At 47.9% G+C, this 23,921-nt stretch overlaps 1 protein-coding gene across 1 annotated transcript in view; it reads left to right on the top strand.

Moving 5' to 3' along the window:
- The first annotated feature begins 9,632 nt into the window (after positions 1-9,632).
- Positions 9,633-23,921, top strand: part of GSPT1 (G1 to S phase transition 1) — a 38,131-nt gene continuing 23,842 nt past the window's right edge. Inside the window, exon 1 of the mRNA XM_030300278.1 lies at positions 9,633-10,238. Coding sequence (XP_030156138.1) covers positions 9,881-10,238 — 358 coding nt within the window. The 5' untranslated portion in view covers positions 9,633-9,880. The remainder of the gene's footprint in view (positions 10,239-23,921) is intronic.

Genomic DNA, 23,921 nt, shown 5'->3' with positions numbered 1-23,921 from the left:
CGTCTCCGAGTCCCAGGGAGACCAGAACAACTGGTTTTCGTGGCAGTTTCATTGGACAGGTGGTTAACCCAGAGGAGCTGGTTGAGGAAGCCAGTTTGGCACAGGAACTGGGTGACTGACTCCTTTAGACGGAGCTCTGGGGCTCAAGGTCATGGCGCTCAGGTTGGCCTTAGCAAATTCAATATCTCTGTTATCCGCTATCGATTCAGTCTTTCATTACCTTTCTTTTTTTAATCTTTATTTATTTATTAAAAATGTGTTTAATGTGTATTACTTATTTTTGAAAGAGAAGTGTCAGCGGGGGCAGGGCAGGGAGAGAGGGGAACAGAGGTTCCGAAGCAGGATCCACGCTGTCAGCAGTGAGCCCGATGTGGGGCTTGAACTCACGAACTGGGAGATCACGACCTGAGCCGAAGTCAGACGCTCAACCCACAGAGCCAACCAGGTGCCCTTAATGTTTATTTATTTTTGAGGGAGAGAGCAAGAGCGGGGGAGGGGCAGAGAGAGAGAGAGAGAGAGGGAGACAGAGGATGCCCAGGGGACTCTGTCCGGACAGCATCCAGCCCGCCTCGGGGCTTGAACTCAGGAACCGTGAGATCATGACCTGAGCCTGGCGCTCAAATCCCTGAGCCACCCAGGTGCCCCTCCCCCCTTTCATTACCTTTCTGGCCTTGCTCGGGGCGGTCTTCTTTGTAGAGAATTGCTTACGTATTTTGCGACTTACCGCCCTTTTTCTGCTCGAGGTCAGCCATTGGGTCATTTCATTCCAAACTGCGTTTCCGTTAATCCAGGCTTCAAACACTAACAAACACCATGATGTTTGGGGACAGTTGCACAGCAACAGTGAATATACTAAAAAACCATTGAGCTGTACGCTCTAAATAGGGGAATTGTATGGCACGTGAATGGAATCTCCAAACGCTGTTACAAACAAACAAACCGCATGAATGGAGAGAGTCTAGCCAAAGTGCAGCACCAGTCAACTTACCATAGCTTGTGTTGCCAATGGTGACTAAATGTTTGCTGGGTCAAGAAATTTCGCAGCAGACGGCATGTTTTATATCCATTATGGTTACCTGGGCTGATGTGCTACCCTGGTTCCAAATATCTATGAATAATTTAGAGTTAGAAACCCAACTGAGGACTCTGTACTTTCAATTCTGAGATGTATTCACGCGGTAATTGATTCCCCAACTTCCTTCTTTCCTTCCTTCCTTCCTTCCTTCCTTCCTTCCTTCCTTCCTTCCTTCTAGATGATTTGTCTTTAGACCAGTGGTTCTCAAGCTTGGCCTCACACAGAGACCTCATATTTAAAATGTATTAATGCCGGGGCTCCTGGGTGGCTCAGTCAGTTGAGCCTCCAACTTCAGGTCAGGTCATGATCTCACAGCTTGTGAGTTCGAGCCCCACATCAGGCTCTGTGCTGACAGCTCAGAGCCTGGAGCCTGCCTCAGATTCTGTGTCTCCCTCTCTCTTTTCCCCTCCCCCGCTCATGCTCGCTCGCTCGCTCTCTCTGTCTCAAAAATAAATAAACATTAAAAAAAATTAAAGAAAAAGAATAACATGTCTCGGTGCCCAGGTGGGTTAGGTTCAAAGTTCCCCCAGGTGATTTTAACGTGCCACCAACAGTGCAAACCCCGATTGTGAGATAAAATATCACACTCACTAGGATGGCTATGATTACAACAAACAAAACGGAAATAAGCACGCTGGTGAGCAGGGGGAGAAATTGGAACTCTTGTGCCCCTGCTGGTAGGAATGCAAAATGGTGTAGCCTTGTGGAAACAGTATGGAGATTCCTCAGAAAATGAAACGTAGAATTGCCCTATGATTTGGCAATTCTACTTGTAGGCATATACCTGAAGCAGCAGAAGCAGAGACTTGAGCAGGTGTTTGTCCGCTCATAACAATAGCCAAAAGGTGGAAGAAACCCAAGCGTCCACCGATAGATGAATGAACAAAATACACACACACACACACACACACACACACACGACAGAATGTTATTCAACGCTAAAAAGGAAGACAATTTTAAATTTTTTTTTTTTTCAACGTTTATTTATTTTTGGGAGAGAGAGAGACAGAGCATGAACGGGGGAGGGGCAGAGAGAGAGGGAGACACAGAATCAGAAACAGGCTCCAGGCTCTGAGCCATCAGCCCAGAGCCTGACGCGGGGCTCGAACTCACGGACCGCGAGATCGTGACCTGGCTGAAGTCGGACGCTTAACCGACTGCGCCACCCAGGCGCCCCAAAAGGAAGACAATTTTGACAACAGGGATGAACCTTGAGGATATTATGCTAAATAATACAATGCTTCTCACTGTAGGATTCCACTTACACGAGGCACCTGCATGGAAACAGGAAGCGAGGGCGGTTACCAGGAATGGGGGAGAGGAGCATGGGGAGTTGGTGTTAGTAGGGATGGAATTTGAGGTTGGAAACATGAAAAAGGTCTGGAGCTGGATGGTGGTGGTGGATGCACAACAATGTGAAATACACTTTTTTAATGTTTATTTCTTTATTTTGAGGGGGGCGGGGAGAGGCAGAGAGAGAGAGAGAGAGAGAGAGAGAATCCCAAGCAGGCTCCATGCTTAGTGCGGAGCCCAATGTGCGGCTGGATCTCAAGACCATGAGATCACGACCTGAGCCAGGCTCTCAACTGACTGAGCCACCCAGGCACTCTGACAATGTGAAATGTACTTATGCCACTGAAGTATCTACTTACAATGGTGAACGTGGGTAAATCTTAGTATTTTTGTGTGTGTATTTCACCACAGTAAAAAGAGATGTCATTTTCAAGAATGGGTATCCAGTATGGACACCAATATGACAATAAATTTCATATATTGAAAAAAAAAAAAAGAATGGGTATCTGGCCCAATTCCTGCCAATGACGTGGGAGGAGATACCTCCTGGAGGGCTTCTGGGAGAAACTTCTCATTCTTGGAAGGAAGATACCGGTCGAGATGCTCTCTACTGTTTCTCTGGACTTGGCCTCTGGGACTCTGCAGCTGTCTTGGGACCAGACTGGAGAGGAAGCCAACACCCAGACCAGCAGACGGATGGAAAGGTAGGGGCCCCTGATGTCATTAAGCTCCTGAGCCAATGAAATAACAAGAAAGTCCTATCTTAGGGTTTCTTTTTCTTTTTATGTATTTTTAAAAATGTTTGTTTGTTTGTTTGTTTGTTTAGAGCACGTGTGAGTGGGAGCGGGGGAAGGGCAGAGAGAGGGGGAGAGAAAGAGAGAACCCCAGGCAGGCTTTGCACTGTCAGCACAGAGGCCAATGAGGGGCTTGATATCACCGACCTCCAGACCGTAACCTGAGCCGAAATCAAGAGTCACATGCTTTTTTAAATTTTTTTATTTTTATTCTTCACTTTTTAAATTAATTAATTAATTTTTAAGTTTACATCCAAGTTAGTTAGCTGATACCGCAATAATGATTTCAGGGGTAGATTCCACTGACTAATCGCCTACGTGTAACACCCAGTGCTCATCCCAACAAGTGTCCTCCTTAATGCCCCTCACCCATGTAGCCCATCCCCCCGCCCACAACTCCTCCAGCAACCCTCAGTTTGTTCTCTGTATTTAAAAAAAAATTTTTTTTTAACATTTATTTATTTTTGAGAGACTGAGAGACAGAGTATGAGTGGGGAAGGGGCAGGGAGAGCGGGAGACACAGCATCTGAACCAGTTTCCAGGCTTTGAGCTGTCAGCACAGAGCCCAAAACGGACTCGAATCCACAAACCGTGAGATTATGACCTGAGCTGAAGTCGGATGCTTGACCAACTGAGCCACCCAGGTGCCCCTGTTCTCTGTATTTAGGAGTCTTTTACATTTTGTTGCCCCCCCCATTTTTGTATTATTTTTGCTTCCCTTCCCTTATATTCATCAGTTTTGTCTCTTAAATTCCACATATGCGTGAAATCATATGGTATTTGTCTTTCTCTGACTAATTTCACTTAGCATAATACCCTCCAGTTGTATCCACGTAGTTACAAATGGCAAGATTTCATTCTTTTTGATTGCCGAGTAATACTCCATCATAAATATATACCCCATCTTCTCTATCTATTCATCTGTCAATGGAAAGTTGGGCTCTTTCCATACATGATGGTTATTTTTATAAATAAGGCAACAGCCCAAGCATAGAGTCACATGCTAAGCCCATGTCACCAAAATGAGTCTTAATTCTAGTGTTGGTCTCTCCCAGAAATGGAATCTTAATAATCAGTCAATCAAGAATCACCAGGTCAGCACGAATGAGGTCCTCTGCCTAACAGACCCCTGCCATCTGCCCAAGGAAGGGACCTTGCCACAACCAATCTGCCTTTTTGCTATTATCATTTTCCTTGTTCCTGCTCCCTCCTGCCTATAAAAGCCTTCTTTTTATTATTTTTTATTTTGTTAAGGTTTATTTTTGAGAGAGAGAGAGAGAGAGAGAGAGAGAGAGAGAGAGACCAGAGCACAAGTGGGGGAAGGGCAGACAGAGAGGGAGACACAGAATCTGAAGCAGGCTCCAGGCTCTGAGCTGTCAGCGCAGAGCCTAACTTGGAGCTTGAACTCACAAGCTGTGTGATCGTTGACCTGAGCCGAAGTCAGAAGCCCAACCCACTGAGCCACTCAGGCGCCCCAATAAAAGAATTTTTTAAAGCCATTTGCTTCCTGCAGGGAAACCCAAAACATAAAACAGAAGGTAAAAAATTACAATTTCTTCTTCTTCTAGCTGCTTTCCTTTCCACATCCAATCCCACCTCACAAATACCCCTTCCATGAACTGTTTAATATGTAACTGTCCACACTTTTAAAAATGTTACAACATACAAAGAGATACAATATGTCTCTTCTCTCTCAAATGTCTACTGATCACTTTCTCCATGCCGGGCATTGTTGTCCTTATTAGGAATGCAGTAGCAAATAGACAGTCACGGAATTAACTTTCCGGAAGGAGGAGAGGGGCAGTAAGCATGGGAACCAATAAAGAATTTCAGATCGTGATAAGGCATCTGAAAAAATAAAACTGTGTATAAGGGTTGAGAGTGATGTGAGTGGTGGAGAGCCAGGGTGGGTAGGAGAGGACACCTTGAAGCTGAACGACAATGAGCTGGAGAGGTGAAGATCTGGGGAAAGAACATTTCAGGGAGAGGAAAAATCTAGATGCTTTTAAAGACATAGATTGTACTAGAGACACTGATTTACTACATATGCCACATACAACACAAAGGGTTCCTCCTCTACTTCACCATATACTAGAAGTGAATTTCCACGTTGGCACCTAGTCTGTCACTCTTTTTGATAGTTGCATATTACTCCAAGGTATTGATATACCATCACTCATTTAATCATAATTTCCCTGTTGATGGATAGTTAGGTTGTTCCTGCTTTGGAGCTACTGCAAAAAATGCTGGAAAGGACAGGCTTTTTACCCTCGTGTTTGATATAAAACCCTGGGATGGCCGTGAGTTTTCATATCAGCCTCGTGTTTGGAAGCAAAGAAGGATAAACTTTCAGATTAAAGAAACAAAACAACGTACTGGGTGGGAAACTCAAAGGTGCAGGTGCTGAGATCCTGATTCATTTTATTTGTTTTTATTTTTAAGTTTATTTATTTATTTATTCATTCATTCATTCATTACAGAGTAAGGGAGAGGGGCAGAGAGAGAGAGAGAGGGAGAGAGAGAATCCTAAGCGGGCTCAGCGCTTGGGGCAGAGCTCAAGAGGGGCTTGATCTCACAACCATGAGATCACGACCTGAGAGGAAACCAAGAGTGTGATGCTTAATGCGCTGAGCCACCCAGGTGCCCCATTTTTATTTTTATTTTTATTTTTATTTTTATTTTTATTTTTATTTTAGAGAGAGAAAGAGTGCGAGCAGGGGAGAGGGACAGAGGACAGAGAGAGAGAGAAAGAATCCCAAGGCGGCTCGATCCCACAACCCTGGGATCTTGACCTGAGCCGAAATTGAGTCAGACACTCAAGCGACTGAATCACCCAGGCACCCCAAGACTCTGATTCATTTTATTTTATTATTTTATTTTACTTATTAAAGCATTTTTTTACTTAAAAATATTTATTTCTTTCGTTTTGAAAGGGGGTGGGGAGGGACACAGAGAGAGAGAAACAGACAATCCCAAGCAGGCCCTGCACTGTCAGTGCAGAGTCCGACGTGGGGCTCGAACCCAGGAACCGGCAGATCATGACCTGAGCTGATCGACGGAGCCCCCCAGGTGCCCCCACCCTGATTCATTTTAAAGGCAGAATAACCAAGGGAGGATAGGAGGAATGCAGAGAGCGAAAGAGAGAGAATACTAGAAACGCCAGCTGGTGGGGCTTGCGTTGGAAGACGGGAATTCTCTGTCCCGGAACGACTCAGACCTTGAACAAGCATGGCGTGAAGTAAAGAGGTTGTTAAGCACATTTTCTATGCCGCGCATCATACGGGGCATGCGATTATCAAGAAGAGCCTCCCACTTGCCCGCCAGAGCGGTGCCTCAACCCTGGCAGGTCAAAGCTTCTGAAAACCAACGGAGTGGATTCTTTCCTGAATTTCCAACGATGATCCTACTCAGGGACATGGCAGCTAACGACATCAACTGCTTTTCGAAGCTGCGGTCTCAGCAGTTTTTGTCTTTGTCTCTAGAAAAAGCACAGCCACAAAGACGCTGCTAATTTATTTATTTATTTATTTATTTTATTTTTTTTTTTTTCAACGTTTATTTATTTTTGGGACGGAGAGAGACAGAGCATGAACGGGGGAGGGGCAGAGAGAGAGGGAGACACAGAATCAGAAACAGGCTCCAGGCTCCGAGCCATCAGCCCAGAGCCCGACGCGGGGCTCGAACTCACGGACCGCGAGATCGTGACCTGGCTGAAGTCGGACGCTTAACCGACTGCGCCACCCAGGCGCCCCTCATTTTTTTTTTTTTTTTTCAACGTTATTTATTTTTTTGGGACAGAGAGAGACAGACCATGAACGGGGAGGGGCAGAGAGAGAGGGAGACACAGAATCGGAAACAGGCTCCAGGCTCCGAGCCGTCCGCCCAGAACCCGACGCGGGGCTCGAACTCACGGACCGCGAGATCGTGACCCGGCTGAAGTCGGACGCTCAACCGACTGCGCCACCCAGGCGCCCCGAGACGCTGCTAATTTAATTAGCGTGAAGAACTAACCTAAGAGGGACCCGTCCTCTGGTGCCCTGTGGCTGGTCCACGGTGAACTATAGCGGCCAATGACAAAGTGGTTGAAGGACAGTACGGTTCACTCTTTGAGCCAGACGCTTGTGTCGACGTTTTAAAGGAGTAGGTTAGGCAGTGCCATCTTGAGGGAGAAGGCATTTATTTTGGACACAGTATTTTCTTCTTGTTGTGACTAGAAAATAAAAATATTTATCTCACTCAGTAGCAATTCAAGTCTCCCTTGTAAGAAGGAAGGTCTGAGTTTTTATATCAATTGTTAACAACTTCTCAGTAAACCTGAGGGCAATCACTTAATACCAACTTTAAAGTGGGACACGCTTTTTTTTTTTTTTTAAGTTTATTTTTAAGAGAGAGAGACAGAAGTGTGAGTGGGTGAGGGGACAGAGAGAGAGGGAGAAAGAGAATCCCAAGCAGGCCCAATGCTGTCCGCGCAAAGCCTGAGGTGGGGCTCCGTCTCAGGAGCCAATTGTGAGATCGAGACCTGAGCCGAGATAAGACCCCGAGGCTTAACCAGCTGAGCCACCCAGGTATCCCCGAAGGGGGATGCTCTTAAGAAAGATTCAAACAGGTCTTCAGAAAACTATATTAATAGGCTGTAACCTGAACTTTGTATTAGTTAGAGGATTACATCATCTGTCGTGGGGGAAAAAAGAAATCAACGTTTATTTATTTTTGGAACAGAGAGAGACAGAGCATGAACGGGAGAGGGGCAGAGAGAGAGGAGACACAGAATCGGAAACAGGCTCCAGGCTCTGAGCCGTCAGCCCAGAGCCCGACGCGGGGCTCGAACTCACGGACCGCGAGATCGTGACCTGGCTGAAGTCGGACGCTTAACCGACTGCGCCACCCAGGCGCCCCGGGGGAAAAAAGAAATCAACGTCCAGAAGATTTCAGGCAGTATGGACCACAGATCTAAAAGATAACTTAAAGCCAGCCTTGTTATAATGGAGGTCCCTGGTTTCTTTACATTTACAGCAGTTGATATTCCAAGTGTTATGAGTTAAAGAAAAAAAAAAGGCATTGATAAAATTTGCTAGTTTAATATTAAACACAATTTCAAACCACTTTAGCATAGAATTTGTTTTGAAAGGTAACTGACAGGTTTGTTTTTGAGCTGTCTCATTAGGCTGGATCCTCTTTTATCTTTAAGGTACAGATATTTAAATTTTAAATTCATATCTAGATCTAGATTTGGGACCTTAACTTAAGGTTGTTAAGAATCATTTATTCTGTGTGCGTCTACGCCTTTACTCTGTAATTTTTGGCAGATTAGTTGCAAGCTGTCTAGACTCCTCTGAGAAAAATGTCAACAATAGGTGTCCCCCCCCCCCCCCAGTCTTGGGTTCCACGTGGGTGAATTACAGGAAATTAACAGGTACTCAGAACAACGTTATTTTCCTACTTCATGTAATTGACCTAAGGGTTTGCTTCTCCCCTCCTCCGTGTTTACCTAAACGCACAGTGTCCGGGTGAGTGAGAGGCAGTCAATAAAGCACTACGGAATACTGGAGCAAATCCCATCATTCAGAAGAAAACCACTTCACCTAATGGTGCATAAAGAAGCTGGACGCACCGGAAAAAATCTTAACTAGGTGGGTACAACTGGATACAACATGGAATATGGCAATCCTCTGTTTGATTTGCAAAGCCCTTGGCCGGGAGGAGGGGAGGGATGGAAAAGTTTGGGTGAAGGCTTTAAATGGCTAGTCAAACAGACGGTGAGTCATTCAAAGTTTCCAGTTAATAATCCCCTCTGCCGGGGCAGAGGTTGGGCCCGAGCGCTTTACGAGCCACATTGCAGTTCAAGTTGTACTGTCTCACGGTTTTATTCTCTTCCACCAAATGAATACATAAAACGCAAGACGCGCAGCGTCGGCTTCGAAATGTAGGGCAGATTCTGGCTGGGGGCGGGGAGAAGGAAGGTGGAAAGAAAGAGCAGAAGGTAGGGAGACTTGGGGAGGCAGAGAACGCAGAAACCGGTGATGCGAGAAGGCGGGGATTCCAGGAGCCGAGAGCTTTGCTTTGCGCGTTAGAACTGTTATCCGTTTCCCCGCAGCCTGTGCCCCGCAGGGCAGCGTGGACCAACCCCGCGGCTGAAGAGTCAGGCAAGGACTCGCCCTCACCCCTACCCCCACCCGGTGACAGGTGGGGCCGCGGGGCTGCGACCAGACCTCCGCCTCCCCGCGCTGCCTGCCGGGAGCCGGAGTCGCTTCCGGTTGCTCCGGAGCCCCGAACTCCCACTCCCATCGGCCCACGGGAAAACCGCAGCGGGGTCGCGCGGGCGCTGCCGGAACTCGTAGTTCCGTCTGCAGCCGTGGTTCATAGCCAGAAACGGGGACGGACAGGGCCAGGAACTACCGAGGCGAAGGTACGGGTGGCGGGGAGGGGTCAATCCGCGCCGGCGTGGGGCCGGAGCTGAGGCGGTCCGAGGTGGTTGGGGTTGGGTGGGAGGAGATCGCTCGCACACACGAGGAGGGTTGAGCTGGTGCCGCCGTTGTCGTCGCGAGTGCGGAGTTGCGACCGGAGCCTTCGCCGCGACGACGCCGGGGACTGTGTCGCTAGCCCCCGGCCCCTCTGCCTCGTCGCTTCGCCGGGTCAGCGCGGCCTGCTCCTGCCCGGCCCGTCGCCCCCCGCCTCCATTTCCCGCCCTCTCTTCACCACACACACGGCCCCCCCGATCATGGATCCGGGCAGTGGTGGCGGCGGCGGCGGCGGCGGCGGCGGGAGCAGCAGCGGCAGCAGCAGCAGCGACTCGGCGCCCGACTGCTGGGACCAAGCGGACATGGAAGCCCCCGGGCCGGGCCCGTGCGGTGGCGCCGGCGGCCCCTTGGCGGCGGCGGCGACCGAGGCCCAGCGTGAGCACCTCAGCGCGGCCTTCAGCCGGCAACTCAACGTCAACGCCAAGCCCTTCGTGCCCAACGTCCACGCTGCCGAGTTCGTGCCGTCCTTCCTGCGGGGCCCGACCCAGCAGCCGCTGTCCCCAGCTGGCGCCGCCGCCCCCAACCACGGAGCCGGCAGCGGCGCTGGAGGTCCTCCGGGTAAAGGGCTGGGACGCGCGGCGGGGCGGGGGGGAGCCGGGCTGCGGGGGCGGGAGCAGCCGGCCTGGGTCCGGAGGGCCCCCCCCTCCGCCAGGGATGGGCACGGGGGTGGGGTGGGGTGGGCTCGGGCGGCGCGTCCCGCGGGGCCCGGCGGCACGTGGGGCGCTGACAGCGGCGCCGGGGCGAGAGCAGCCCTGGGTGGGGCGGCCCGTGGCCCGGGAGGCGGCCTGCGCGGGCCGGGCGCGGCGGAGAGCCGGGCGGGGCGGGGGCGGCGTGCGGAGGGGACACCGGCGGGACCAGGGGCCGCCCCTCCCCCGGGGGGCCGCAGTCACCCGCTGGGAGTGGGGACCGTATGGGACGGAGTGGGGGGGGGGGTGGCCCGCGGCCGGTCAGTGCCACGAGGCCTAGAAGTGAGGACAGATGGGGCCAGGAGTGGGTCGGGGGGGACGTTGAGAGATCCGAGGAGCTGGGGAGGGCGAATGCTCGGGTTCTCGCTTCACCTTAGGGCGAGGCGAGAGAGCGTCTCTTGCTGCGGTTTCTATTATTGAGACAGTAATTACGTTTTAAATATCTGTGACACGGAACCGTCCTGAAGGAATCCCAAGATGCATTGCAGTCTTGTGATCCGGCAGAAACTGTTGGCTATCAATACAAAGATCTTTTTCACCCTCAGCATTTGTAAGCCTGTAAAGTTCACAAAGTGTCACAGAGTCAGAGTTCCTTAAGCCTTCATGTGTTAGGCAACTGCCTTGATTGGTGTGGCCTTTTTCTCAAAGCGGGGCTCGGACTTTCCTCTTTAGTGACACGTTTAGAATGTTCGTTGCGTTACGATCGGATACCTTATTCAGGCTGCTAGGTGTAAGTCGCTCTTTCTCTCTGTTCACGTGTCAGTAACGAATCTGTTCATACACTTGAGCTTTTGTTAGAAGGGAATAGTTGTCATGTGCCGTTTTCATCATTGTTAGTAGACATTGTTTCTGTGGTTTCAAGTTGAGTCGGGTCTTTAAAATCCTTCCTGTATTCTGCTTCAGGGCAGCATGCTTTCAGAAGCTGATTGTATAGCAGCGTGAAATGAGTGAACTCTATGCGTACCATATAAAGGCGCTTACTTTAGGAACTGTCCCTATCTGTTGGAAGAGAGAGAGAAAGGAAAAGGTGCATTGTCTTTCCAATTCTTTAACCAGGGTGTTGGGAACTGGGTCTTCGAGGTTCCCAGCAATTTGCCAGTGAGAGTAGATTGTTGATTTCTCTTTAGAGTTCTGTGTTGTGGCATGTCGTAGGTAAGTGGACATCATAAAAGTGCTCTCCGAAGTTAGTTTTTTCAGCAGCTTTCGCTATAGTTTTGTCTTTAGAGGCAGAAAGTTTGGAGAAATACTTTCACAAAGCGTGTGTGTGAGCACGCAGTTTGGATTTGGGTTGCTTCATTGACTGCTATTTATTTGTGTGAGTGGCTGATGTTTTCCTTTTGAATAAGGGAATTCAGCCATTATTACTATTTATTATTACTATTATCTTTATTTCATTTTATTTTGTTGCTTAGACCAAGCCATTTTGGCTGCCAAAACTAGTTCATTACCAGCTCCGTATTTGTTTCCGCATACTTTACCGTGCAGATTGCTTTTATCCATCCATTTTTTCTTTCTGGCCCTCCCTCCTCCCTCTGGAGCCACCACCACCACTTTGGCTTCACCTAGCGCTCCTTTTCCAGACTACGTAGTCATCAGCCGTCAGAGGACAGGCATCCTTGAGCAGTGGTCAGTAATGATGGTTATTGTTGAGTGACCTCTTATGCTGGGGACTGTCTTTTCTCTTCCTGGTAGTTGCCACTTTCAGCCTTACTCTTAACCCTTTCTCTGTGGCACTGCTAGAAGTTGGAGATGTAAAAGTGTGTGGGGAAGTTGGTGGAAAACTCCCTACGTTGTGGTCAGTTTTTTCTTTTTTTTTTTTTTTTAATCAGAAACCTATTTTGGTGTTACTGACTTTACCAGCTGCTTCTACAAAATGCCCATTAATGTCAAAACATAATCTTCCATAGGACGTCAATTTAGAAAAGAATGGATTTTTTTTTAATAATTTTTTTTAATGTTTATTATTTTTTTTTTAATTTTTTTTCAACGTTTATTTATTTTTGGGACAGAGAGAGACAGAGCAGGAACGGGGGAGGGGCAGAGAGAGAGGGAGACACAGAATCGGAAACAGGCTCCAGGCTCTGAGCCATCAGCCCAGAGCCTGACGTGGGGCTCGAACTCACGGACCGCGAGATCGTGACCTGGCTGAAGTCGGACGCTTAACCGACTGCGCCACCCAGGCGCCCCTAATGTTTATTTTTGAGACAGTGAGAGACAGAGCATGAGCGGGGGAGGGGCAGAGAGAGAGGGAGACCCAGAATCCGAAGCAGGCTCCAGGCTCTGAACTGTCAGCACAGAGCCAGATGTGGGACTCGAACTCATGGACAAGATTGTGACCTGTGCTGAAGTCAGACCCTCAGTCTACTGAGCCACCCAGGCGCTCCAAGAATGGTTTTTCTAAACTGAGGTCCATACTTCCGTGGGACTGTTGGATTACATGTTCCAGCCCATTCAGGTCCATAAAAGACCACCATCAGAGCAGGGAACTGTGCTTGGAAGAAGCAGGCAAAAAGTTGAAACTAGGCCTTGGATTGAAATTTACAAAGTGGGAGCCATAAAATTTGCAAGTTTTTTGTAGTGAGGAAATAGGAGGGTAAGTCTGTTTTCTTTTGTTGTAAAGCCATAGCTGAAATTTGTGGTGGGTGTGTTTTTAGACTAAATATCGGGAGAACTCTTAACAGAGTCTAGAGGGAGAGCACTAGGATGACTGACTTGTAAAATATATGTGTGTAGAATGGGTATCTGTCATTTCTCCCAAAAACAGGCTAGTTCATTTTTTCTTCCTTTGTCTCTTTTTTTGAAAATACTTTCTGTGGTGGCTTGAGTAGGAGGAAGAAGATGCTTTTGCCCAAAGTGCCATTCACCTTTCTGGAAGGCTCATTCATACGTATGCCTGTTTCTAGCCATCCCAGGTCAGAACTGGGGATTCAGTACTGACCTTAGTTAGGTCTCTTTGAAAATTTAATACAAGTTTCCAAAGGAATCATTAAGTGGAACCCATTTAAGTGTAATTAAGTATAATTCACTTAAGTTCATTAAATTCATTTAATTCCCTACGGATCCAAGTAAGTGCATTGGCTAAGTGATGCCCTTTAAAGTGGAGGCCCTGAAATGAATTAACATGTAGAAGACGGGGGTTACTTGGATTAAAACTAACATTTTTCTCCCATAGAATGTACTCACAGTTCCGCTTTGCACCCAGGTCGGTCTTTTCTTTGTTAAATGACAAACAGATTCAGCGGTGGTGATGAGGGTTACTTGGTGTATTCGGGCTGTTGTAACAAAGTAGTACAGACCGGGTGGCTTGTAAGCCGCAGAAGTCTGTTGGTGTCAGGTCTGCGGGCTTCAAGTTCGAGATCCGGGTTCCGGCCTGGTCAGAGAGCCCTCTTCTGGATAGCCAACCGCTGATGTTTGTGGATGCTGCACAAGGGGCAAGAGAGCTCTCTGGGACTTCTTTTTTTTTTTTAAATAAAAGCACTAATCCCTTTATGAGGGCTCCACCCTCATGACCTCTCGGGCATCCCAAAGGCCCCACCTAATTCTATCACATTGGGCACTGGGAGTTCAGCATAGGAATTTGCTGGGGGAGGGGGGGCACAGGTATTCAGACCATACATAGCACTGGGACCTTTTAGAAGGGCCAGAGCTTGTAAAATGGGGGGGGGGGTAGTGTTCTTTCCACCAACCCGTCCTCAGCACCTCTCAAAACTCTGCCGGTGAAAACAGTATGGAACAAAACCAGCAGTCCTCAGTAGGCCCTCAGAGGAGGAATTGTCTCCAAAATGTTGCATGTTGTGTCGTGGAACTGGAATTTTAAAGAGAAATGTTCTATTTTGTAGTGTTTGGGTTTCACTCAATATCTTTTTTTTTTTTTTTAACATTTATTCATTTTTGAGAGTGAGAGAGACAGGGCATGTGTGGGGGAGGGGCAGAGAGCGTGGAAGACAGAATCTGAAGCAGGCTCCAGGCTCTGAGCTGTCAGCACAGAGCCCAGCGGGGGTCTCGAACTCAGAGTGGGAGATCATGACCTGAACCGAAGTCGGACGCTTAACCGCCTGAGCCACCCGGGCACCCCACTGAGTATCTTTTTGTAGGGGAAGGATTTTCTTTTTTTTTTTTTTCTTCTTTTTAACGATTGAGCTCTAATTCATCATAAAATTCACCTTTTAATTTTCTGTTAATGTTTATTTCTTTTTGAGAGAGAGACAGTGTGAGGGGGGGGGGCAGAGAGGGAGGGAGACACAGAATCTGAAGCACGCTTCAGGCTCTGAGCTGTCAGCACAGAGCCCGATGTGGGGTCTTGAACCCTTGAACCTCTAGGTCATGACTTGAGCCGAAGTCAGATGCTTAACTGACTGAGCCACCCAAGTGCCCCTAAAACTCACCACTTGGTGGATGCTCATTAATCCCTAGTCTCTCAAAGGTGACCTGTTCAGAGCCACCAGAGTGGAGAAGATCCAGAATCAAAGTAATAGTTGTTTCGTCCAGAAGAGCTCTTACGTTAAACAGTGCCTGTCAAAACTGATAGATATGTTTAGATAGATGATAGATAAGGTTCTTATGATCTGTTTTTCTTTTTCTTTAAGCCTGAAATGCCTTCCTTTCAATAACAATTCTAATGTTAAGGCTTTTTTAGGCTTTGATGGGCTAGTAAATGGCATCTAGTAAGCAGAGGAAATCCGGGAAGAGTATTGTTACTGGGGTGTTACTTTTGCTACAGAGTGATCTACCTGGTTATTTCTTTCCTTGACTTGCTGATTTCTAGACTACCAGATTTGGGCTCTTGTTTTATGATTTTACATGCTGGGTTGGCTGGCGCGTGGGGGTTTAGGGAACAAGTAAGGTGTCAATAGTACTGTGCCGGGCCCAGCAGCTTTTGAAACTGTTGAATGTTTGGGAAGAAACCCTCTTTGGGGCAGGTTTTCTGTAGCGTAGATAGTACATCACTTTTTGCATTCTTTTGTCCTTTGCTTATTTCTCACCTTTTCTGGAATTGTACTGCGTGAAAAGACAGCAATTAAAATCTGTCATGTGAGTTAGGGAAATGTAGAGGACAGATTTTTAAGCCTCGTTTCGCTTGCTTTTGTTTAGTGGGGAGGAAAATGGCTTAAAGTGTTAACATAGTAGTGTCCTGGTTGAAAAAGAAAGGAGTGAAAAAGAGATTCAGTATCCTTTTGGGGGTGAGTTAGCAGAATTAGAATGGAATGTTTGGAGCTGGGAATCTGTTTTGCTTAAATATACATATATGTAGCAGTTAAGGAACTGCCTAGCCCATGATCCTAGGCACTTGAAGGGATGCCGCCAAGATGATTAAGTTGTGATCCTCAAGGAGCCTAGTAAGTGATCAAATACCCATTTTCCTCTCCTGGGAGACACAAGGTGGTAAGAGGGCCGTGCAGCCGGGTTGGAGGGCTTTCAAAGCTAAGAGGGGGAGCTGTTCTTAGATTGCTGTGTGTGAGGATTTCAGTCTTGTCACCCTAATCATAAGACTAACGCTCTGTTTTCTGCTAAGTGTTCTGTGTGAATACCTGGGCGTTTTTTGGATTGAGCTGTAATTCACATGTACAGTCCCCTTTTCTTGTGTTTCTGTATTCTGTTAAGTTTGTTAGGAATTGGCTGGCGTAGAGCATTGGTTACCTTTTATTAATCGAAGGGTGGTTGACACACGGCGTGACTAGTTACAGGTGCACAGCGTTGTGGTCCCCCTCGCGGTGAGTAGCTCCACCGGTCACCACACTGCAGTTGTGATGCCATTGACCACATTCCCGTGCTGTGCCTCTCATCCCCGTGAGCGACACTTTTCTTTTCCCACCGCGCGCCGCGGCTTTCATGTCAAGCAGCAGCGAGACCTGCAGCTCTGGTGGTATGTCTTTGGGGCCGGTCAACGTCGGATCGCACGGTCCGTGCCCAGTTCTTAACAAATCCTTGGGAAGCAAGAATTGGGCCACTAGTCAAAGGTTCTTGATAGTTCTGAGATCCTTAGCTTCCTTTTTTAGCTGCAATCATTGATTCGTACCAAAGCTGCTTAAAAATTTTGTCTTTGTTTTCAGATTTTAACCAAGCAGGGCTGGGCTGTGGATGTATTTGGTTTTTTTCATAAATGGCTTTGTTCTAAGGAAACCTCATTGTTTCATTGCTCCGGTTTAAACCAGATCCCCATCGTAATGCTACTTTCAAGGTGACAGGAACACTTAGTAAGGATTTTCTGAGCATCTTTCAGTAGCCTGGCCTAAGAGTGGTGGCACCAACTTCCAGACGACATACCGACTAGGTAATTGTGTCCCTTCACTTGAAACAAAGTGCATACCTTAAATGTCACTGGGGTGTTGCCTGCTTGACCGGCGCTGTAGAACTCCGGTGGGTTAACGTGCTGTTAAGCGGTCTGTGGCCACCTCCTTTGGGTAGTGATTTGGGTTGTGCATAGCTGTTTTCTCTTTGTACCTTATTGGGCTGTCTGAAATGGTTTCACTGTGTGTATTTTAAGTATGCCTCTAGTTTTTTGGTTTTTTTAATGTTTATTTATTTTTGAGACACAGACAGAACATGAGTGGGGCAGGGGCAGAGAGACAAAGGGAGACACAGAATCCAAAGCAGGCTCCAGGCTCTATGAGCGGTCAGCACAGAGCCCGATGCGGGGCTCGAACCCAGGGACCGTGAGATCCTGACCTGCGTCGAAGTCAGACACCTGACTGACTGAGCCACCCAGGCGCCCCCCCCCAAGTTGTTTTTGAAGTGGGTGGGATATGACTCCTAGACGTATGTTTGAGGGGTGTTTGGAAAATGTCGTGGAATTTTACTCTTTGAGAAAGCCTGCTCACGTTGGTATGTGGCATTGCTTTAGGGACTGAATAAATAGGACCTTGGAATGTTAGGGCCAGACAGGACCCTAGCAGTAATACAGCTGCCTTTGGATAAAGTAATAACCTGTTTATGGATAAAGAAACTGAAGCCTAGAGATGCTAAGGGAATGCAAAAGGTCTCTGGCGGCTTTAATGACATGGTTGGTTCTGGAATCCACATTTGCTAACTGCTAGTTCAGTGCTCTCTGCACGCACCCCACTGTTTAATGATGGGGAGGAGGGTGTTCCCAGAGGTGGTGCTCCAACCAGCATGGATCTTCTCGCTCGTGAATTTGCCTTGTATTTCATTCTTAAATTCCTGTGATTATTATGGGGCTTTGACACGCTCGTTGTAGTAATAAATTTACTGAGCAGTTACCACTTGCTTAATGTGCCCGTACCTTCACTATACCCTCCTGAGGCATAGGTCCTGTTAAAAGCATTTTACAGATACGAAAATTCAGCCTCAGAGAAGCTAAATAAATGAGCAAAGTGACATCCAGGAATAAACGAAGGAGCTAGGATTAGAATCTAGGTCTGATTTCACAGTCTATTCTAGGGGCGCCTGGATGGCTCAGTTGGTTGAGCATCTGACTCTTGGTTTCAGCTCAGGTCGTGATCCCCCTGAGGGTGGAGCCTGCTTGGGATTCTCTCTCTCTCCCTGTGCCCCTCCCCCTGCTCACCCTCCCTCTCTCAAAAAAATAAAAAATAAAAGCTTATTCTAGTAACGGTTATCCTACTCGCCCTTTTCTTGTGATTTGATATTAAAAGACCTTTTTAGCTGTGATACTTTTTCCGAAATGGAGCCCAAGAGTTCGTGGGCTGTGGCACAGTCTCTGTGTGCTGGCTCAGTGGTAGCAGAGCGGCCTTCTGAGAAGGATCGAGGCTCTCGTTTAAAGGAATAGTTTGAGGGGCGCCTGGGGGCTCAGGCGGGTAAGCACCCAACTTCGGCTCAGGTCATGATCTCACGGCTCTTGAGTTTGAGCCCCGCGTCGGGCTCTGTGCGGACGGCTCAGAGCCTGGAGCCTGCTGCAGATTCTGTGTCTCCCTGTGTCTCTGCCCCTTCCCCGCTCATGTTCGCGCGCTCTCTCTCTCTCTCTCTCTCTCTCTCTCAAAAATAAACAAACATTAAAAAAATAAAGTAATACTTTGAAATTGCTTCTTCATACATTTTAGGGAACGATGACTTAAATGATTTCAGTGGGTCTGGTCACTGCTGTCTGTGACAGCGTGCCTTGTAATTTTAGAGTGTTCGGTATTAAGGCAAAACCACGGACCTGTGTGTGTGTCCCGTGGCCTCTCGTTTCTGATGTCTGCCTTTACTGGTTTCCGGTGTTGTGTCTGGGAGACAGATCCCCCCGCGTGCAGTTTGGGTGACACTATGTGGCCGCCCGGGCGCTGGCGAATTCTGAGTTCCTCGCTCAGACCGTACTTGAGCATCTCTTGAGTATTGTTTCTCTGAGCCCTTGTTCCAAAGTGGGCGCGGAGAAGATGGGCCTTCCCCGGGCCTTCCTGGGAGAGCGGTGAGGCAGGTGGGCCGGGACCGCCGCGCAGACTCCGTGTACGTGACCCTGTACGTGACCCTGTACGTGACCGGGCTGGGGAAGCAGCCCCCTGGAGACCAAAGGGAAGCCGGCGTTAACTCGGGAGAGTCAGCCAGCGGTGCCTCTGGGCCCTACAGGACGGGCTGTGTACCAGCCTGCGGGGACTGCAGGGGTAGAGAACGGAGGGAGGCTCGGTCACTCCGGAAGTCTGTCCTGTCCTTGGGAACCAGCCTGACGTGCGTGCACCTGTACTTGAAGGCAGGGTCCTAGCCGGAGGGGTTCTGCCGAGGGATCCTTAGCCTTCAGGCGGTGGGCCGGCCGGGGAGTGTGATAAAAGTGCAGGATCGGGGCTCCTGGGTCACTCGGTGGGTTAAGTGTCCACTCTTGATTTCGGCTCGGGTCATGAACTCACGGTCCTGAGATCGAGCCCCGCGCCGGGCTCTGCGTGGACCTTGTGGAGGCTGCTTGGGATTTTCTCTCTCTCTCCTTCTCTCTCTGCCCCTCCCCTGTTCCCTCCCTTTCTCTCTCTCAAAATAAATAAACATTAAAAAAAAAAGTGGAAGATCAGGTGTGGCAAGTTTGTGCCAGAATTGAGGAGAATGTGTATGTGCAGCTCAAACTGCCCGTGAGGCTGTTCAGTTAAAATTAGATAAAGTTTAAAGTCCAGTTCCTCGGTTGGGTTGCGGTACCACCTCTCAAGCGCTTAATAGCCACCAGTGGCTAGTGACTCTCCTGTCACAGCACTGGGAATATTTCCATCATTGCAGCAACTTTGTATGGGGCAGAATTCTGTCACACTGTTTCTCATTTCTGTTCAGTGTAAGACACTTGGGGCATCTGTGACAGCACTGAAGTTGTTTATTTTTTTCCTGAATGAGCACACCATTTAGCGAATAGGACTAAGGAATTTTAAGTAGGGTAGCTATTTTAAATATTGCTGTTTAGGGGCCTCTGGGTGGCGCCTCAGTCGGTTAAGCGTCCGACTTCAGCTCAGGTCACGATCTCATGGTCCGTGAGTTCGAGCCCCGCATCGGGCTCTGGGCTGATGGCTCAGAGCCTGGAGCCTGCTTCCGATTCTGTGTCTCCCTCTCTCTCTGCCCCTCCCCCGTTCATGCTCTGTCTCTCTCTGTCTCAAAAATAAATAAACGTTAAAAAAAATTTAAGAAAAATAAACATTAAAAAAATTAAAAAAAAATATTGCTGTTTAGTGTGTAAGGCGGATTAAAAATCAATTTTATATCTACAGCAGTACAAATTTAAATTACTAATTTATGAACTGTACAGAATAAGCACTTTTCAAGAATCGGCCAAACATTTGTGTTGAAAACATGTAGCTTGAGTGAAAGCGTGGCTTTCAACCTACCGCCTCTCAGGGCCTTGACTGACTTGTGCTGTATGATGAGCTAGCATAGTTGAAGTCTGCATGTTGAAGTCCTTTTGATCCATGAACACAGCTTTTCTTTAGTTAGTTATTCAGTTATTTTATTGTGTTTATTTTATTGATTGATTGATGAATGAGTTCCGTGCCCAATGTGGGGCTTTGAACTCACAACCCTGAGAACAGAGTCTCACACTCTATTGACTGAGGCTCCCCCTTATGATCAGATCTTTTAAAAATATTTGTATTCTTTTTGAAAATTAAGGTGAAATCTTAAAATTAACCATTTATTTATTATATTTTATTAAATTCCTTTAAAAAAAATTTTTTAAACGTTTATTTATTACTGAGAGACAGAGGGACACAGAGTGTGAACAGGGGAGGGGTAGAGAGAGGGGGAGACACAGAATCTGAAGGACGCTCCAGGCTCTGAGCTGTCAGCACAGGGCCGGACACAGAGCTCGAACTCACAAACTGTGAGATCATGACCTGAGCCAAAGTCGGTCGCCCAACCAACTGAGCCACCCAGGCGCCCCTTAAAATTAACCATTTAAAAAAATGTTTATTTATTTTGAGAGAGGAGAGAGAGAGAAAGAGAGAGAGAGAGAGAGAGAGAGAGAGAGAGAGAGAGAGAATCCCAAGCAGGTTCCATGCTGTCAGCGCAGAGCCAGATGTGGGGCTCGAACTCACAAGCCATGAGATCATGACCTGAGCTGAAATCAAGAGTCACATGCTTAATCAACTGAGCCACCCAGGCACCCCTAAAATTCACCATTTTAGAGTGAATAATTTAGCCAGTGTTGTACCACCATCCTCTCTAGTTCCAAAGCATTTTCATCACCCCAAAAGGAGTTCCGTACCCGTTAAGCAGTCACTTCCTAGTCCCCTGTCTTCCTCCCAGCGTCTGACAACCACCAGCCTGCTTTCTGTCTCTGTGGATTTACCTATTGTGAACATTTTAGGTAAGTGAAATCTTACAACAGGAGACCCTTTGTGTCTGACTTACTTCACCATGGTCAAATTTTCTCTCATAATTTGAAGATTCGGATTTTCATCTTTGTCAGACCACAGGCAGTGCTCTCGCTTGACAGTGTTCTGGTGAATTCTTTCACTTCCTGTTTTAAAATTTGTGATAATGTACCTAGTATCACAGCCAGTTCGTTAATCTTCCTTTATCGTAAATTATAGTATTAGTTTTCCTTTTAATTTGCGGTATCGCAGTTTTACTCACTGATACGCTCTGATAACTCTCCCCCTTGATGAGATTTGTTCTGTTTTCCAATGCTTGACCAGGGTGTATTTCTGAACATGGAAACACCTTTGGAAAATCTAAAACCGTGATTTTGCTCCTCACTCCTTGGGAGGTTTACTGTTCTTTTGCTATCGGGTATGACCTGTGTAGGACTTGAGAAATCACATCATCTGTTTGCTAACCACGAACAAATGAATGACTCTGGGCCCAGACTCCTCGGTAGCCAGTAACATCAGGATGTGATATGCATCATGAATATGACCTGAGAAGAAGGAGCTGGAAAAGGTTGTCTGTACGTGTGTGCGCATGAGAAGACTGGGTACAACTATATTGAGAAGTTAACCTATTTTTTCAAATGTTTATTTATTTTTGGGGGGGGGAGAGAGGGAGAGAGAACGAGTTGGGGGAGGGACAGAGAAAGAGGGAAACAGAGGATCCGAAGCAGGCTCCGCACTGACAGCAGGATCATGACCTGAGCCGAAGTTGGACACCTGACCGACTGAGCCACCCAGGCGCCCCGAGAAGTTTAAATTTAAAAGAACATCTTGGCTATATCTGATTTTTCTGGTTCATTTTTCCAAAAATAACAGTTCACGAATGTCACTAGCATTGCCATTAGATTTATAATGTGATTCATGTCTGAATGTGTGGAAAGCTTTTTTCCACCTTCGGAAAGTATAGTCAACTTATTTTGGGGGGGCTCTTTAATATCATCGTTGTGTGATACTATAATTTTTTTTAAAGTTTTATTTTTGGGGGGGGGTAGAGCACGAATGGGGGAGGGGCAGAGCGAGAGAGGGACACAGAATCCGAAGCAGGCTCCAGGCTCTGAGCCGTCAGCACAGAGTCCAGTGCGGGGCTCGAACCCACAAGCTGCGAGATCATGACCTGAGCCGAAGTCGGACGCTTAACCGACTGAGTCACTCAGGCGCCCCTTCATTGTGTATATATTAAGCACTTGATTGTGTTTGGTACTTGACTCTATGTGTACCAGCCGTACAGACTTAAGGCAAACGTATTATACATGGAAGGTGTTTTGAAAAATAAAACCTTGAACAGATGTTCAGTGTGCCGCATTCTGCAGCCACGGAGGTGGTCTCGTGACGGGTGTCACTATCCGGAGACGTGCCTTGCGGTCTTCTGCAGTATTGTGTATTTGTTAGCCCGCGAGCCGGTTCTGGAACGGGGTGGTCAGGGGTACGTACTGTTTGGTTTTGTAAAGGTCGGCTGCACTTCAGGGTGTCTTACTGCACGATGGGGGAGCCCACCGTGCCAGTCGTCTTTTTCCTGCCTTACAACAAACACTACCTCCTCGCCGACTCCGTGTTCTTGTGCTGAGTGATTTCTCAGCAGACGCCGTCTGACGAAGGGCAAGTTGCTGCTTGTCTACCTTGGAAAAGCCTAGTGGGTCGGATTTGTCTGAGCGTCAGATGGGAGCGGTGGCAGCCGTCCCTTGCACGGCGCTTGTGGGGGGATCAAGTGAGTCAGCGCCTCAGGGCTTGTTAGAAATCATTGGGAGGTACTGGGCCCCCACCTCCAGCACCGTGCAGATTTGTGAGCCTTTCTGTCCGGTCTGGCCCGCATTTTGTAGTCCGTTGTGCTGGTTGAGAGGGTTGAGTTTATTCCCAGCGCGTGTTAGGGGGTCGAGACTCACATGTTGAGTATCTGCGTGGTGCCAGGAGTTACTTCACAGACACCGGCGAACAAGTGTATTCCCTCCTTTAATCCTGTCGGCAGTCCTGTCGGGTGGGTGGTATGTCCTGTCTGTAATTGCAGCGAAATAACTGCGTCACACGACGTCAGGCGACAAGCCAGCACGGAGAGCGGGGGTCAGCTCGGTGCTGCCCCTCACCGCTACCCAGTGCCGCCCCCTCTGGCCCTCGGGAGGCATGTGGACTTGATGCCCTTGGCACTGGCTGGCTTTCTCTGAAAATGGAGCAGTTTCTCTTTACCCTGCCCATGAACTTTCCTTTGAAATGGAAAACGAGGAAAGGTTAACCTCTGTTGTGTCTGAAGTATGATTCCTGTCCCCTTCCAAACCTCGTTCAAATGATTTTTTTCTTCTCTTCTGTTAATATGCTGCTAATCACGTAGGCCGGGGTCACTCAGACCTTTCGCTCCTCCCCCTCCCGTCCGATGATACCTCTGTTATCTTTGCGATTAACCCCTCCTCTCTAGTTGTACTGCTCACTTGTTCCCATGACCTGCCTTCCTGCAGTGAAGATGTTGGTCTTTCTGCCAGTGGTGTTCTTTCCCTCCCCGATGAACGCTGTGCTACCCTTACCTTCCCAGGTGACGCTCAGCCTGTCACTTCCCTCCTCGGAAAAAGCTGGTTGCTCTTTTCCCTTTCAGGAACAGGAAATGACCCTCTTCCACACTTCACGTTATTGAAGGTTGGGCCCCAAACTTTTTCTTGGCTTACAGGTGTTTCTGGGCAGTGATTTTAAATATGAGCTGTGCAGTTTATGAATTCATTATTCTTCATTAATTCGTGCGTAGGGTTCAGGTGACTTCAAATTCTCTGATACCTTTTGCGTCTTGG

Source organism: Lynx canadensis, chromosome E3 (genome assembly GCF_007474595.2).
Source record: "Lynx canadensis isolate LIC74 chromosome E3, mLynCan4.pri.v2, whole genome shotgun sequence".
NCBI classification, from domain to species: Eukaryota; Metazoa; Chordata; class Mammalia; order Carnivora; family Felidae; genus Lynx; species Lynx canadensis.
The sequence above is the reverse complement of the archived record's forward strand: the minus strand, read 5'-3'. Positions and strand labels throughout refer to the sequence as shown.